This window comes from Gallinula chloropus (assembly GCF_964237585.1).
Source record: "Gallinula chloropus genome assembly, chromosome: 8".
Lineage (NCBI taxonomy): Eukaryota > Metazoa > Chordata > Aves > Gruiformes > Rallidae > Gallinula > Gallinula chloropus.
Window position 1 is genome coordinate 7,570,820 of NC_140093.1, and position 17,416 is coordinate 7,588,235.

The following is a 17,416-nucleotide window of genomic DNA, read 5'->3' on the forward strand; positions in this document are numbered from 1 at the left end:
AGATGTGTCATGTAATAGGCTTTCATTTGCACGTGGTGTAGTTGCTTAGATATGACGCAGGAAGCAACAATGTAAGCAGAAAGTAAGCCATGGCAGGTAGAACTAAATGCTACACTCCCATGGAGAAATCTCAAGTGACACTAACAGAATGGTGGCTTTGTGTTTTTGTTTTTGGTTTTTTATTTCAATTTCTTCAGGCAAGATGATAATGTCGTTTGAAATGAAGCTGGGTTGGGGCAAAGCTGTACCCATACCACCACATCCAATATACATTCCGCCTTCTATGATGGAGCATACCCTCCCGCCTCCTCCGTCAGGACTGCCTTTTAATGCCCAGCCTAGGGAGAGATTGAAGAATCCTAATGCTCCAATGTTACCACCACCAAAAAACAAGGAAGATTTTGAGAAGGTAACTTACAGTACCCTGGGCCATATCTCATTGTTAAATACTACGTCTGTGACAGTATTTCAATGGCTTCGTAGATTTGCATTGTTCAGGCTGACTTTGGCGGCCCTTAGTATGCACCCTCTGGTTCCCTGCTGTAGCCCAAGGGAACATAGTTAAGTCCTGAAGCTCTGTTTCATGTCTGTGTTAGGGCACAGCATATCGGGTCTTGATTTATTTTAGTGCTTTAAATCTGGCTATCATTTTCCCCCTCCAGGCTCCCTGGATTTTTTTCTCCTACGTCCCCCCCTTTTGTTGGCTGCCAAATTGCAGTATCTAAATTGTTTTCTTTAGAGAAAATACTGTGGTTTAATTTGGGTAGCGTTATTTTTACACTAGAGGAGTTGATGTATTTTGTGTAGAAGGTAATTAATCTGGACATTGAGTAAGTATTTTATGCTACTTATGGAGTCAGTTATCAATCTTTTTTTCTGGAATATTAGCTGATAAAAGGGTAAGTATCTTGTAGTCACAAACCAACTTGATTTACGTTTGTAAGAATTTGTTGATTCTTTGAATGACCCTTAAATATTAGGGCCATTTTTTTCTAAGACTTGGGAATAAAGTAATACCAACAACATCCAAGTCAAATAGTTTAGAATCTTTTCATAAATCTAAGAACTCCTTTCTTAATTATATTCAGTGTAGTACCTATTCAGTGCATCAATGTACATTCTGACAGGAATGTTCTGATACTTTGAAATTGGTGAACCTTTATGGTTCACTGACACAACCATTTGCTTTTTGTGTAATTGCTTAGTTATAACTTCACAGCAGTGATTGCCTGCAAAACTTGTGATAGATGTGTAGTATTTTCATTGCATATGTATATTTTTGCTTGTTACTTGTTAACAATACTCACATATTCTATGTTTATTATCTGATGTGACTTCATATACAGACTCTGTCGCAAGCCATAGTCAAAGTGGTTATCCCAACAGAAAGGTACATGTTTTTCTTTATTATTACTGATCTAAATATAGAAAATTTCCCCTTCGGAATTTTAAAGAAAAATGGTGATGTTGAGGAAAAGGTAATGGCTTGACTGAGCAATGGTTCTTAAGAAAAATGCGTGCATCTTACAGTCTCGTTATCCTTAATCTATTTTTTTTAAGCGAGGATAGATTTAACTAACTGCCTTTTGCACTGAGTTTGAGCACTAGAAATAGTTGCAAGTTAATGCAGTTACCTAGGGAAGACTATGGTGAAATAGCTTATCTTGGAGACAGTCTGTAAGTCCTGATGTAAACCTCAGAGTACTTAATAGGTAGGAGGCAGCTGGCTCCAGTGTGCTGCTGTTGGGTGGTTTTTTTTTTTTTTGAACTTAGACAGTTTGTGACCAGTTCAGTTAAATTTGGGTTTTGGTTTGGGTTTTTAGTTGTGTTTTTTTTTTAAATATGAAACAGCTATTAATTTTGGTGGCTGAAAAAGGTAGTTATGTAGTGCAAGGGTATTTTTACATTTTGTTCCTGATCAGTCCTACTACTTTCACACTAGTCTAGGTATACTCTTGCTCAGTTAAGCTAAAACCTTTTCCCAAACATAGGAACACAACACTGTTTTAAAAGTAAATAAGCACAAAAGATTACCAAATTCTCTTTGACATTGGCTTTGGTGAGCAACACCAGCTGAACTGTCTGCGGCAGCGGGGGACCAGGAAAACATCATGGGATGGATTGGGAAAGTATACAGTTTTTGACCAGACATTGGTACGATCGGCTCCAATAAATGTGGTTTTATTATAACTGAAAAAAATTTTTTTTTGTTGGCCAACTTAAGCTAAATGACATTTTAAATAATGCACTTAAAACTATCATCTTTTTTTACTACACTGTTTTAATTGTCACAAAGTCCCTTTTTTCTTTTTTTTTTTTTGTTTTTTTTGCGTGTGTGTGTGTGGGGAAGAGAGAGATTGGTGAAGCTAGCTGTGGTAGTGTGCCAGTGTACTTGTCAATAGATGCTCAAATGCACTAGTATTTTTGAGATTTTAGGACAGTGCAACTTGTGTTGAGTAAAGACATGAATAATTAGGGTGAGTCTTGATTTGAGAAACACTGAGTAGTAGAACAAGCACTTATAAAACTACAGTGCTTACAGACTACTCAGCTTTCAGAGAAAAATGTTTCCATTTTATTTATGGTAGCATTTTGAAAGCTTGTATGATAAGAAGAGCTTGTGTTAATTGAACTGTATTGGAAAATACAGAATTTTTTTCCTGATTACTTTCAAAGATGCTATGACAGCTAATAAGACTATTACACAGTGCATCGTGTCTTAAAAAAATTAGACTGCCTTCAGAGGGATATTGCATTTAATTATTCTCCTTTGTTTGAAAATGTTCAGTATCATTTTTTAACATTTCTGCTAAGCAGAAAACCTTGAGTATATACAATCAGTTTTTTTCTGAGAAATTCACTTTCAAGTAGTCATATCCCAAAATGCTTGTCACGTCCTCTTTCAAATACGGGATGTACTGGATCTGTTTTTATACATTGAGGTCTCTTCAAAGCAGATATTCTTCGGGCATAAACTGTTCTTACGCTACTTTATTGTACCAGTGAGAGAAAAATCAGGTGACAACTGATGGTGTGGTTATCAGTTTTGGCTTCCTTCAGAATGTTGAATTTGCCTTAAGGTAAAGAATTGGTGGAATAGCTCAGAGGCTTGAAAGCTGTTTGTAAATTATTTATTTTTACTGATGTTTTCAAATACAGTTCATATAACAAGAATAATCTTGCTATTTAGACTTTCAGAACACTGCTCTAAATAAAATGGCTACAGAATTATTGAGACTATGTTCTCTTCACAATGTTTCTGGGATATAAAAAGCAGACAGGAAGTGTGAGCTGTAGATAGCTGTCTGGGGGATTTTGTGTAATATTTGAAGCAAATGTAGGTCTAATAGAAGCTGGTATAAAACATAATTTGCTAAGTTTGCAGATGGTGGGCTTTACTACTGTATTTTTAGGTTGAAATTTTTTTATCTAGTGCACTATATCTGGCAGATCTTGGTTATTCATGGCAGAAAATAAATCATTACTTAAATAATAGAAAATTGTGCAGCTTTTCCATGTAAAATTTTTTTGAATTTCAGTTATTAAAAAACTGGTGAAAGGAAATCTACTGAGATACATGTGAAGGAACAACATCCATTTGTTACACCTAAGAAAATAAAAAATATAAAAATCTGTATTTCTTGTTTGCATCACATTCAAAGGACATGTGCTGTGAAGCTTTTGAGGTATATAGGTTATCTATATTTGAAAATTCAGGATCCTGTTTCTATAAGAGTCCAAAAGGTTGGAAACTGGAGCTCACTCTTCATTACAAAGCTCATATGACCGTCTCCTGTAAACATGCTTATAAGTGGCTTTGCATTTTCAGATGTGGCTTGAAAAATGCGCACTGAGCATCTGCTTCTTGCCTGTCTCAGGATGTCATGCTGAATGGAACAAATACAGATTTTTACTATTTTTTAACTGTCATTTGGTTCACTTGAGTGTGTGAGGGAGGAAACTTGGGTGGTATGACACAAAATGAGTTTTGTTCTATGTCAATAGTTGAGTCTTGACCAAAACCAGATTGATTAATGAAACCATTGCCTGGTTTGGCATCAAGAAGGCTTTTTGCTTTCACACATGAATAGTGTGAAAGCTGAATGCAGTTTCTATGGAATATTGAAAAGCGTGTGTGTGTGTGTGTGTTCAATTTTGAGCATATTACTCAGCCAGTTGCTCCTCTGTAGAACTTAGCTCTTTGGTCTTAGTTCTGGGCAATTTAGATGAGGGCTTAGTTTTTGATAGTTAATTGTACTTTGGTGTTCAGCTGCCCATTTCTATGTGCAAAGACTATTAAGCTTTTACTAAGCAAGTGATGGTTGTAGGCTAAGCCGTGGAAATTCAGGAATGAGTTCTTCTCTTAAATTCTTACTCCACCACTCTTAGGCATGTTTTATTTTAGAATGCCCATGTCTATGATGCAAGGCTATGATATGTTCTATGTTACCTTATCTCTTATACCGTTCTCTTAACAATACGGCAAAATAATCTCCTGTAGTATCTTAGGTGGAGTGTAGTTTTATATAGTGTTAGGTCTGAATCAATTTTTCTTTAACTGTGTTGTTGTTGTAGGAATTTGCTCGCTTTGATACATCGCATGATAGAGTTTGTGGTACGGGAAGGGCCGATGTTTGAAGCCATGATCATGAACAGAGAAATCAACAACCCAATGTTCAGGTGCTCATTACTTTGCTTCAATTTTCACTGTTGCTAATATTTTTTACTTCTGTAGTACTAGCAGTTGCTTTTATTGTACCTGACTCTGTGCGGATTTAAATTTTATAAATTGTACAAATGCTGATGCTACCTTTTCATGAAGAAGCCTGCACTCTTCATTGCGGTTGTCATTATTTTAAAATAAGAAAAGGAAAAAAAAGTCCTTCCCCCCAACAAACACCATGTAAAATTCGAACCTTTAGGAAGAGCTGGGAGTCATTTTTCTTTGCTGTCAAGGCAAAAATGATTGAACTTTAGCTGACATAGAGTTTTCAGAATTTTCAGCTCTCGTTGTTAATGGAATAGAAATGTATCCGTTTCCAAATTCCATGTGAAATTGAGTCTCTAAAAAGCATTTCCAAGGAAATAATTGATGACATTTTAAAAATACCTTACTTTCATAATAAGGTTGAATTGCTTATTTTTATTTGTATATACAAAACGAGAAAATATGAGTGTCAAAAGACCCTGGCCATTAAAGGTCAGATGCCCACCCCTACTCCTTCCCCCCAATGTTATCAGGATGTTCAGATGGATAATTTACAGGTGGAAGTCTTGATTTAGTATTCAATCTCAGCACCCTAACTTGATAAGATTCTGCATCGCTTGTGCTAAGGTTGCAGTTGCTCCTGTATTGACTCTTTGCACTGATGAATCTCCTGCTTTCCTGTGGAGCTGCACAGTTTTTCTTTCTGATCCTGTTTGTTCCTCTGACTTATGAGATGCTATGCATTTGTCGGATTCTGATGTCTGCTTTGGAGTTTGCATGTGTATATGTGTGGAGTTGTGTTTGTTCTGCGCAGCCCTGCTGTAGGTGTACATGATTTTAGCTATCTTGAGTTCACTTGGTAGCTGAGGTAGGATTCAGAACAGGGTTTGATTGTGGGGGATTTTTTTATTGCTTCCTTGGAATTTCTGGCATATTACAAAACAATTAGTAACACATTTTATGTCTTTGCTCTTTGGTTTAGGTTTTTATTTGAAAACCAGACTCCAGCCCATGTATATTATAGATGGAAGCTTTATTCAATTCTTCAGGCAAGTAAAATTTTATTTGCAATTCATAACAACTACAAAAATGATAAAATAACATGGAAATAAAAATAGTTCTATTCTTTTTTTTAGGGAGATGCTCCAACCAAGTGGAGGACAGAAGATTTCCGTATGTTCAAAAATGGATCCTTCTGGAGGCCACCACCATTGAATCCATACTTGCATGGGATGTCAGAAGAGCAGGAAACGGAAGCATTCGTGGAGGAACCGAACAAGAAGGGTGCACTTAAGGAAGAGTATGAACTTTTATCAGTTTATAGTGCTGTTTTAACTACTAAGCTGCTTGGGTTTTTTCTCTTGCGTTTTTGTAATTACATGTCATCCCTAACCTCAGAGCTGTTCAGTTAGTCTTTCTTGGATTATGCTTGTTGCTAAAAATATTCTGTATTTGGTTGGGTTTTTCATCATTGAACAGTGAGTTGTTATTAATTATTAACCCTTTATTTGAAGGGGATTGGAAAGACATCTGTTGGCTTCAGACCTTTCTCAACATTGTTATGATCTCATGATGTTATAAACTCATGAACTAAACAGTTGTTATAAACTTAAGAAGGAAGAGACAGATCATCAGAGTTCTTTGGTGTGAATTCTAAATGTGGTGGGGGTAGCTACAGTAGTTGAAATATATGTGTGACTTTAATTTTGCTGTTACTGTTCCAGCTCTGTTCTTAGCATGAAGAATTTTTTTCATAGTTATGATACCGGTAGTGGTTCTGGAGTATTTAGTACATGATTTGTTTCTTATATCTTCTTTTTTGAGAGGCTCAGAAATATATTCTTTTGAGAGGGTTCTCTGTATATGGAGGTCATGGAAAATCTGAAATAATTGCTTCTTACTAGCTTTCTGAATATAATGCTGCGTGTTTTGCAGCACTAATTACTTGCATGGTTTCGATTTATCTATTTTTATTTAAGCTTAAACTAAATCCAAAAAGCTAATTACTTTATTAGAGATACTGATCTGCTGCATTAGGATTTCTGTATGTAGTCAAGACTTGAGTGGAAATTTTTTGCACTGTGTTTATGTAATGCAGATGCATATGTTCATGAGTCACTGAAGAAACTCAGGCAACAGAATATAAAAATACTTAAAATCACTTTTGTCCTAAAGATGGAAAATTCAAAAATGTGATTAGGTGGAAATTCTCCCAAGTGCTGCTAACTTTCTATTGAAAGTATTAAAATTCCTTTGATTTCAGGCAGAGGGACAAGTTAGAGGAAATTCTGCGTGGATTAACACCTCGGAAGAATGACATTGGTGATGCGATGGTTTTCTGCCTCAATAATGCGGAAGCTGCTGAAGAAATTGTAGACTGCATTACAGAGTCATTGTCTATTCTGAAGACTCCTCTTCCCAAGAAGGTGTGGAGATTTTGTTTAGTCTTGTATTTTGCAGGAAGAGCTCACTTAACAGTATGTGCATATAATTTAGGAGGAGTGTTTCAAATAACATTGAGGTTTTGTATTAAAACGTGGACTAGAATTTAAATAAGCTTTTTTCCTTGTTGGAATTTTGTTACATACTTTATTCCTTCTGAACCTGTTAGTAAAACATGTTCTGTCTTGCTGTGAAGTTGAAAACAACGGAATAGTCTATTCAAACAAGGAAATAAAATTGGAATTCCATGATCTGTCCTTTATAATACTGAATAGTACCATGTTACAGTGGCTAGTACTCTGTAGCTTAATGGGGGTAATTACCTCTTAACACATTTATTAACAATGTGGCTGTCTTACACATAGTGTATCTATCAGCATCAAATTAGAACTATCCTGTATTCTTTCTGGAAAAATACATGTATTTTCAGGATAGCTTAAATGCTAGAATTAGCTTAATTTGAATGCTCTTTATTCTAGATTGCAAGATTATATCTAGTGTCGGATGTGTTATACAACTCTTCAGCTAAAGTTGCCAATGCTTCCTACTATAGAAAATTGTAAGTATAATATTTTAGGTAATTATTTTAACGAACATCCTCATGTTCAGTATTGTATAGCTCTGGATAAATGTGGTTTTAGAGAAATTAAAACTTTTCTATGAGACTACTGTTACAACACTGATATTGATATCTCTTTATGTGAAAATGTATAGGAGGTAGTGTGTTAGGGCATAGGATTGCTTTATAATGCAAGAAGGTGTGTATATACCCTGTGCAAGGAACCGCTTGTGTGGGCCTCAGAGGTGAGAAAAATTTGTGCCTTTTCTTTATAGAAAGAGAGCCTGTAGAAAATATTAAAGATAAGGTACACTGAGTAATCCATGCAAATAAGTCCATTTTTGAAATGTATTCTTTTTTTTTTCATGAACAATTAAGAACACCTTTTCATAAAGGTTGTAGAATTTACAAGGGGTTTATGGACTTTGTTCCTATGGTGCTGAGCAGAATTTAAGAAAAATGTCCAGGGGAGGAGAGTACCTTTGTCTTACTTACATATTTAATTGTGTTTACTACCTGGAATTTCTTTAGTGTTATAGTAGCATTATGAATATTTAGCATGTTACAAAGCTGTAGCAATTCCAGATGATGGTTCTTGTTGCACTGTTTCTGTGGTGTGGCAGTTTATTTTTTGCACATTGAGAGAAGCTCAAAGGAAGCTAGACAGCTGTTACTGTGCTTGAAGGCATCAAGTAAATTAGAATAAAAAACAACCAAGAACCTTTAAAAATTCAAATTGATTTTTTGAGACAATTCTGTCATGTAAGGTTATAAAACTCCTTTTATCCTCCTCCAATCTTTCCAGGCTGTGTAAAGAGACTGCAGCAGATGTGAAGATCTCCCTTCACAGTTCTGTTGTTGTCCAAGGTGATTTAATATATAGTAATCATATTTGCTTTATAGTTCAGTTCATGGCTACTTATAGGGATCAGAACCTTGTGCTTTTGAGTCCTGTGTCCCAGGTATTTTCTTTAAATATGTATGTCCAGAAAACAGATATTACGAAGTTTAACTAAAGAAATGTATATGTTTAATTCTAGTTTTGAAACAAAATTATGTCAGATATTCTCTGATCTCAATGCTACTTACCGTACAATACAAGGCCATTTACAGTCTGAAAATTTCAAGGTATGTATTCCACTGTTATTTATGTGACATAGCAGTCCAATAAATAGATGTTCCTGCACAAGAGATTGCATACTATAATAGGTAGCTTTAGACCTCAAGCTTCCTAATTAAGCTTTTTTTTTTCCTTTAATAAGAAATTTTCTCTTGCAAAGATAGCCTTTACATTAAGGAAGAAAATTAGCATCTTACAGCTAAAAAGCACTAGTAGATAGATAGTTGTGGAGTTGAGAGGATATCTGTCTAGTACTTGAATTGCACACAAGGCCTTCTAGCTTTCTGATTATTTTTGGACTACCTATATTTCAGTTTCAAAAATAAATTTGGGCTGCTCAGTGAGGTAAGAAACTGCTGGACATAACAGTGTAGTGGATCACACTTTTGTGATATTTAGGCCTTGTTTCTCGAGGTCTGATAAGCAGTCTGACCACGGGTAGTTGAGAGTTTATTTTTAAGACAAAGGGCTTTGCTTCCTGCCATTCTCATGCCCAGCCTAGCTTTTCCTTTTTTCTTCTGTTTTAAAGATGCCTCTAGTTTGGTGTGGTTGGTTTGGTTTTGGTTGGTTGCTTTTTTTAAATCAGAAGCTTTAAATACAAAGCTTACAGTTTAGTTAGGGTTTTTGTATTAAGGTCTTCATCCTGGTTTTCCTACTTGCTCTGCTCCCAGTTGCTCTCGACTGAGAATGGGTCATAGTGATCTGCTGTTTTAAAACTGTTTATTAAATTACGTGGTAAACACAGCTAGTGGGGTTTTTTTTAAATATCTGTATCTTCAGATACTTGCAATGTGTTAAGGTTGAGCTGAAGCCCATCATTTAAAGTATATTTCACTTCTACAAAAGAAGCAAAGTGGAAACATTATTTCATTTGAATAATATGAACAAGCCAGTGTTAATTTTAGCTATTTTATTTTACAGAGGGGAAGTTACTGTTACATTTAGTAAAGGCACCTGCTTAGCACTTCTGGGCAGAAGGAAACCAACTATTAGGATAGGAACTCTGAACAGTGACAGTTGATAATATAACAGGCGTTTACAGGGTAAATGAAATCCAAATGAGAACTTTAAGAGCGTAGTTCCTATATACATATTTTTGTAAAATGGCTAGTCTTGCTCAGAATGGTGTCATTGTAATACACTCCAGTATGGAATTACTTAGGAGTAGCTGTCTACCATAGTAGTTCTTAGTGGTGTCTTTCCCATCACTGAAAAGTTCTTAGTGCAAATTTATCAGCTAATTTTTTTCCTATTGCTTCTAGCAACGGGTAATGACATGCTTCCGAGCATGGGAAGACTGGGCCATCTATCCAGAGCCATTTCTGATCAAGTTACAGAATATTTTCTTGGGGCTTGTAAATATCATGGAAGATAAAGAGACAGAGGTAAGTGACTTTGGCGATGCCAGCAGATGGTGAGGAGAAATGTGTAAATATAAAATCAGCCTGGCAAGGAATATTTTGATATCTCTTTAGGGAGAGTAAGCCTTTTATTTTCCTCCCTCTGAATTCTTGCTCTTAAATACAGATGTTACAGCTATTTTCAGATGTAAAAACTGTTTTATCTGTTCATGCATTTGTTGCTTGTTGATTTAGGTGCTGTAGTGGCATTACATTGTGAAACCATTTCAGAGCGAAGACAAAATGATGGGTATTTCCATTGTATAGGAAATACTCAGTAGTTATTTATCTGTGAGTTTTGAGTTATAATTACAGGCATGAGTTTAATTTCTAAGCGTTTAAAATAGCTAGGAATCTGGCTGCCTGAATCATCTGCTTTATTTTTGTGTGAGTGTCAGGCATGAATGTAACAAAGCTACCTGGGCTTTCTCAGTATGGGGAAAGTTGTGATAGGTCATTTACACGGGTAATACACTACTTTGTTTGCTGTGTTGTATTAGAGCAGTAGGTTGCTAACTTGCTAGTTACGCTACAGCAAGTTGCTGTTGTTGTAGAGGTTATTTTAGGCAGGATGTTGTAGCAAATTTTAGTTACTGCATGGTGACATATAAATTCTTATATGGGATTTTGAATGTTAAATGTGTGTTAATCTGTTCAGTTATGTGTAAATATTATCTAACAGTCAAGACAGTGGACACTAATAAACTATCTGTTTAGTATAAATTCATTTTGTAACTGTGGAAACATGCCTTTCAGAACAGTGTGTGGGAGACCTTAGCAGCAGAGCAGGGTGAACATGCATGTCAGAAGGACAGTGTCTGTACTGATCAAGTTATAGGTGTATTTATCGTTTGTGTTCCTTAAATGTGTATTCTGCCAAATAGTTGATTTCTGTCAGCAGTTCAGATCGCTGGTTTTCAGGGCATCTTTTATATGCTATAATTTATCTGACTAATTGGCTCATTTAGAGCTAAACCTCAGCTTAATATCTTTTCCTTTTGAATATAGACATTATGAAGTTTCTACTACACAGTGGAAAAATTCCAAGCTCTTACTTCCAATGTTTTTATAGGATGATAATGTTATGGATTTCCTCTGCAATAAGCAACTGTGCTTGGTAGCAAAAGTTGTTCAAGTTGAGGGGTTTTGTTTTGTACTTTGTTATTTTTAAAGCTACTTCTTTTTAAAGAAATTGATTGATATGAATTGATAATTGGAGAAGTGAAGATAAGCAATGTAGGTCGGTTATGGTTTGGTTCCCCCCCACACCCCCTCCGCCCTTGAAATTACTATTTATTCTTTATTTTCAGGAAGTACCAGATGATCTTGATGGTGCTCCCATTGAGGAAGAGCTTGATGGTGCTCCACTAGAAGATGTAGATGGAATTCCTATAGATGCTGCTCCTATTGATGATCTGGATGGAGTCCCAATTAAATCGCTAGATGATGATCTTGATGGAGTTCCTTGTATGAAATGTTTGAACTTTACTTTCAATTTGAATATTCAATTTTTTATGATCCCCCCCCCAATAATGTTTACAAGTAGAGCGAAGTGTATCTTTGTAAAATGTTGATTTGATTAATTTCAGTTTGTACTAGGAAGAATTACTTCAAAAGCTGCTTTAGAATTATAATTGCCTCAGAGACACAGCAGGTGTCTTCTGCTATTATGGACGTTAACTTCTAAATCCTAATTTCTTTTCTTGGCAAATAATTAAAAGGTATAATATGCTTCAGTGTTTAAATCTGATCATTAGGTTATCTTTCTGTGAAATTTTTGCAAAGCTTTGGAAACATTTTTTCTGTGTTTGTTTCTCCCAACAGTGGATGCAGCTGAAGACTCAAAAAAGAATGAACCTATATTTAAAGTTGCCCCTTCAAAGTGGGAAGCAGTGGATGAATCAGAACTGGAAGCTCAAGGTTAGTTTTCTAAGTATAAACTAAAACAGTTCCTTAAGTAAACAGAATGCTTCGTGTCATTTAGGTATTTCGTGAAAGCTGGAGAGGGACTGCGTGCAAGGGCATGTAGGACAAGGCGTGATGGCTTTAAACTGAAGGAGGGGAGGTTTAGAGTAGATAGATCTAAAAAAGAAATTCCTCTCTGTGAGGGTGGTGAGGCCTTGACACAGGGTGCTTGGAGAAGCTGTGGCTGCCCCCTCCCTGGCAGTGTTCAAGGCCAGGTTGGGCAGCCTGGGCTAGTGGAGAGTGTCCCTGCCCATGGCAGGAGGGAGAACTAGATGGTCTTTGAGGTCCCTTCCAACCCAAGCCAGTCTGTGATTCTGTGAGAAATATTTTCTAGTTCAATATGAACAAATATTTTTCACAAGCTGATAAATACTTGGCTACTTATGAAGGACTTAGTGAAGCATGAGATACTGTGTAAGTGAATAGCTCTGTAAATAGTAATGGTTCTGATAACATGCACATGTCAGTATTTATGTGAAACTGTATGAAGTGGTAGATGCTGGTAAGTATTACATTATAACTTCTGTCTGCTAATACTAATTTACAGACTGTGATGGCTTTTTGTTACTCTCTCTTTTAGCTGTTACTACTTCAAAGTGGGAGCTTTTTGACCAACATGAAGAATCTGAGGAGGAAGAAATTCAAAAGTAAATACTTTATAATTCTGATGAAATTGCATTCATTTTCTGCCTCTAACATGGAGTGTCTTTAGAACTCCCTATAAGATAGATGTGTATTGTAACAGCAGAACAGAAATGAAATTTTGAAAGTAAGAAAATGCGGAAAAATCAGGATTTTAGTGAAGCATGCTTTCAGTCCCTGTTGTGGTTTTCTGACACAGTAAATTGCACTTTTTGGTAGTTAGCCATAATGTTAAAATTTATGCTGATTTCATAACTTAATGTCAAATTGTAAGAATTAAAGTAGTAGTGTTTTCAGTTAGCAAATCTTGATTCCAGGTATGTATGAATGTATCTAAACCTTTGCCTCTTGCTCTTGAGACGAACACAATTGAATAATACTCTGATGCATAGGCTTTTTGGATGCTAATAGACCCCATGCCATCTGTTGTTTTTCAGCAGTCTTTGTTCTTTAGACAATTGAGAGCATCTATTAGTAATGCTTTAAGCGTCTTAGTGTGTTGTGTTATGTGTAGTCCTGCAGCACTCTAGTGGCCAGTCTAGGAATATAGTTTTGAATATCTGCATGTGTCAGGTTTGCCTCCAAAAAGCAAGTGTAGTAACTTTCGTTCTTTGATAAAGGGTGATTACAGCACTTTAGGTGGAGTTTTCTTTTTGGAGGTGGTGGAGTTTTTTAGCTGAGCTACATACAGATTTGGTGATTATAAATTTAAAGAACACTTCTGTACTCTTTTTCTATGTAAAATATCTGAGTAATAAAACCTAGTATTAAATATTAAGATCCCTATCTCACAGCTTGAGTGTATTGTAGCTGCAAGCTGTTATGTAAGAATCTTAATTAACAGATTTCAAAACTAGTAATAAATCATAGAATTAATCATAGGTAGAAGAGATGGTAAATTTGTGGCAGATAAGTGTCTTTTTATATATCTATATATATCAGTTAATTCTGTATGTTTTTTGTAAAGTCAAGAAGAAGAAAGTGAGGATGAGGAAGACACTCAGAGTTCTAAGTCAGAAGAGCAACACATGTATTCCAATCCTATTAAAGAAGAAATGCCCGAATCCAAGTCATCAGTCAAATACTCAGAAATGAGTGAAGAAAAGCGTGCCAAACTCCGAGAGATAGAGGTCAGCCTGTGTTTTTTGTGTTGCCCTCTGGTACCTTTCCAATCCTTCCCCCACCTCCCTGAGTTCTCTACATGTAATAGGGAATTACTTGTAATGAAGTAATTATAGTCCTCCTATATAATGTTTTTTGTCCAGTGTATTTTTATAAAGGTATGGTTGTTTACTGCCTTGCCCTATTTCGACTTTCAAAATAATGCAGGAGAAATTGAGTCAGGGTATTGCATGTTGAGAATTACTCTTCTATTTCAGTCTCTTTTTTCAGTACCACTAGTGGCCTTTGGTTGCTTGGGTTCCTCTACACTTTCCTCCTCTTGGCAAGCAGCAGTGACTTTTGGATGTGGCCTTAGTCCTATGCCTTTCTTGTTCTTTCTGTCTCTTGCCTTGAAGTGTCTGTATATGATTGTGTTTAGTGCTTTTTACTGTGTCAGTCATCAAAGAAAGAAGTAGATGCAACTAAGTCATATGGTCCTGGAGATGGGGCATTTTAATTAAAGACCTTCAAATAAACCTACAGTTTATTAGGGCTTACTTGATCTTTTATCCTTGTTTTAAGCATAGGTGAAAGTATAGCTGGTAATGGCTGATAAGCACAGATTCATACATCTTGATGCTGGCTTCTGAGTTGATGGTTGGCTGAGAAGTAACTAGAACTCAAATTTAGCATGAGCTTTATCTAGCAGTGAAGGTTTTCTCTCCTACATTGCCATTCGAAAACAGGCATGTGTCTTTCCAGCTTGTATTCAATATTAAAATACATAGAATACTGAAATACTTGTACTTTCTATTCAGTGCTTTAAAATTATGTTCAGAAGCTGCTAAATTACTTGTCACAGTTGTAGCAACTCCAAGTGACAGATTATTTGGTTAATATTTTGAAAGTGGAATTGTAGCTGCCTACTTATTTATGCTATAAAGTACTAGTTAGCTGAAATCAGACATTAGCAAAACCCCATAATATTCTTCTAAGATATGCAAGCAGTAATATTTTAAAATATCAAAACTGTTGTTTCTCCCAAGTATCTTCTGTTTAATAATTTAGATTATTAAAATTAATGAACTGTAAGCAGTTAGAAGCATCTTGCATTGCATAGCAGTGTTAAAATTCATGATGCATAGCCATTTGACTGAATTCTGGATTTGAGAAATACTAAATGGGATTTTTATCTGACTTAACTCATGGTGGCAGTAGTTCTGTAGAAGATATGTGGTACTGGCCGATGAAAGTACAAGTGAAACTATTTTTCATTTTGCTGTAATAATGATTGCAGAGCTTATGGAAAGGGCTTCTTTCAGATTGAGTATCTATCCCGGCAGTTGGGGGAAGGGATTTACTGTAACCATTGTGGAGTTTACACTGCACAAATGTTACAAGTTCTTTAATCTATGTGTCCTGTCACAGTTTTAGTTAGTAAATATTTGAGGTTTTCAATGCCATCTCTATTCTTTGTAGTAAGTCCATTACCATCTCAGTTTCAGACTACTGGAGTCACTAGAAAAGGATTGTCATTTTTTTCATTTTCTGAAAGCTTCAGGCACTATGGAGAAGTACTTAAACTTTAAAATTTCTCCTCAAGTTTGTCATTGATGGGAATCTACTCCCTATATTACTTTGGAGCATCCATTGTCAAAGCTGCTTCTTAGTATGTATCCAGCTTCTACCCAAGAAAACATCCAGTATTAAATTTGAGGGGAGGAACTGAAAGGGAAAAGAAAAACCCAACCAACCAAGAATTACCAGCCTTAACAATTATGCTATCTAATATACACTGTTAAAAAATAACTGTGTAAAGTCTTTGACAAAAAGATGTCAAAGTCTGGTTCTCTAGCAGTTTACACAGTGACTGCCAAGGAAGCTGCAACACAGGTATTTTTTCATGAATTTTTTAAAAAATCTGTGGTAGAAAGAGGTTCTTTCTTTGCACAGTTACTAAATTAAGTTGGTCAGTTGGAAGGGGAGAACACATTACCTTGCTGAAGTCTGAATTCTTAGCTGGACTTCAGAAGAGCAGAGGATTTTGTGCCTGATTTTTTAAGTGTAGAAAGATTGGTACTTTGCTTTACATGGACTCAAATTTCAGAGTGGTCTTCATGGTGCAGTGCATGTGTGTATCTCTTTCCCTGCCACAGGAACCTACAAAAGAAAGGCATATCCCTGTTTGTAGAGACACCTTAGTACTTTGAAGTGTTAGAAAAATGGCACTTTGACATTGCTCAGATTGTTCATTAAGCTTATTTCCTCAGAGCATACAAAAACTGATAGACAAAATGAAGCAGCATTGTCCTCATTGGACCTTTCTCTAAGGTACTTTGCCTCAGTGTCCAACTTGCTTCACTGGATTTTATAATTCTACCCCTTAGAAAGCACAGCTCAGGCTTCATCTGCTGCAGGAGGCAGGCTCTTCACGAATGCAGGTGTATCAATACTTCCAAAAGTGTCACTCAGGAGATTTGTCCTCTTAAGTAGTTTTCCTTGCTTTCTTTATAGGCAGTGCTGTACCAGACAAGGTTCAAGTTCCTTTAGTGTAGCATTCAGTTTCCAACAGAGAATGATGAGCACAAGATAAGAACAGATTAAACATAGTATGCAGGAGTAGATTGTATGAGGACTGTTCTGGATTTCAGGGCTCTGTGTACCTTTGTCAAGAGACTGAAGTTCCATACACTTTCCCTTGTTTTTTCCTCTCGATTATAGTCCTCAGTATGCAGAATACTCATGTTGTGCATTTGTTCAAGTCATAGGACCTGTTTGAGGCTGTAGTCATCACTAGAATGATAGAACTCTTTAGTCTGTATAGCATGTGGAGGTTTTTCTACCTAGCTGCTTTGATGCCTCTGCAAAATAGCAGAAATCCAATTAGATATCTTGCTAACTGATCTAATAATAACACATAACAGACATGGGCTCTCACTTGACCAATAGTTTTGCCATTTACAGCAGTTGTTTCTTAGAAGATAATAGCTATCTTTAATTCAGCAGATTCTGGTCTATTTTAAGTCTTTGAATCGAGTTCTGTTTTACACGAAGACAAAAGTTAGCTTCCAGACAAGTAGCATCTTCGAAGTGTGATTGAGTATGCCAGAGGTTTGTTACAGCTGAAGAGGTGCTTCTTGTATGTATATCAGTATTGCTGTCAGCTGATAGTATCGCTGCTGCAGAAATTCCATTGCTCATAGACTCACTGGAAAACTGAGCTTTCAAAGAAATATTCTGCTCTGCTTCTGGCAAAGTCTAGAACTTGTTGCAGACATGATTGGGGTGAGCCTGTTTTAAGAAAAAACAAAACACTTTGGTCTCCTTGGAAGTCTGTTCTGTCAGTACTCAGTCTAGACTTGAGTGCAGTTACACATGAAGCAGAAATTCCTAACTTTCATCAAGCATCTGGTGATTAACTGCCTAATTTGTCTTGGTGTGTAGTATGCAGCTAATTGACCTCAAATAAATTTTGTTTG

General features: G+C 36.1%; 1 protein-coding gene across 5 annotated transcripts in view; it reads left to right on the top strand.

Moving 5' to 3' along the window:
• Positions 1-17,416, top strand: part of U2SURP (U2 snRNP associated SURP domain containing) — a 43,708-nt gene that overhangs the window by 16,903 nt on the left and 9,389 nt on the right. For 4 of the 5 annotated variants that reach the window (XM_084267084.1, XM_084267087.1, XM_084267085.1 and 1 more), the window contains 13 exons: positions 198-409; positions 1,347-1,390; positions 4,576-4,680; positions 5,691-5,761; positions 5,849-6,008; positions 6,972-7,134; positions 7,630-7,709; positions 8,750-8,837; positions 10,092-10,214; positions 11,540-11,696; positions 12,054-12,149; positions 12,775-12,841; positions 13,804-13,966. In XM_084267084.1, coding sequence (XP_084123210.1) covers positions 198-409; positions 1,347-1,390; positions 4,576-4,680; positions 5,691-5,761; positions 5,849-6,008; positions 6,972-7,134; positions 7,630-7,709; positions 8,750-8,837; positions 10,092-10,214; positions 11,540-11,696; positions 12,054-12,149; positions 12,775-12,841; positions 13,804-13,966 — 1,529 coding nt within the window. Of the gene's footprint in view, positions 1-197; positions 410-1,346; positions 1,391-4,575; positions 4,681-5,690; positions 5,762-5,848; positions 6,009-6,971; positions 7,135-7,629; positions 7,710-8,749; positions 8,838-10,091; positions 10,215-11,539; positions 11,697-12,053; positions 12,150-12,774; positions 12,842-13,803; positions 13,967-17,416 lie in introns of those variants that run through there. The other variant, XM_084267088.1, reaches the window with a different exon arrangement.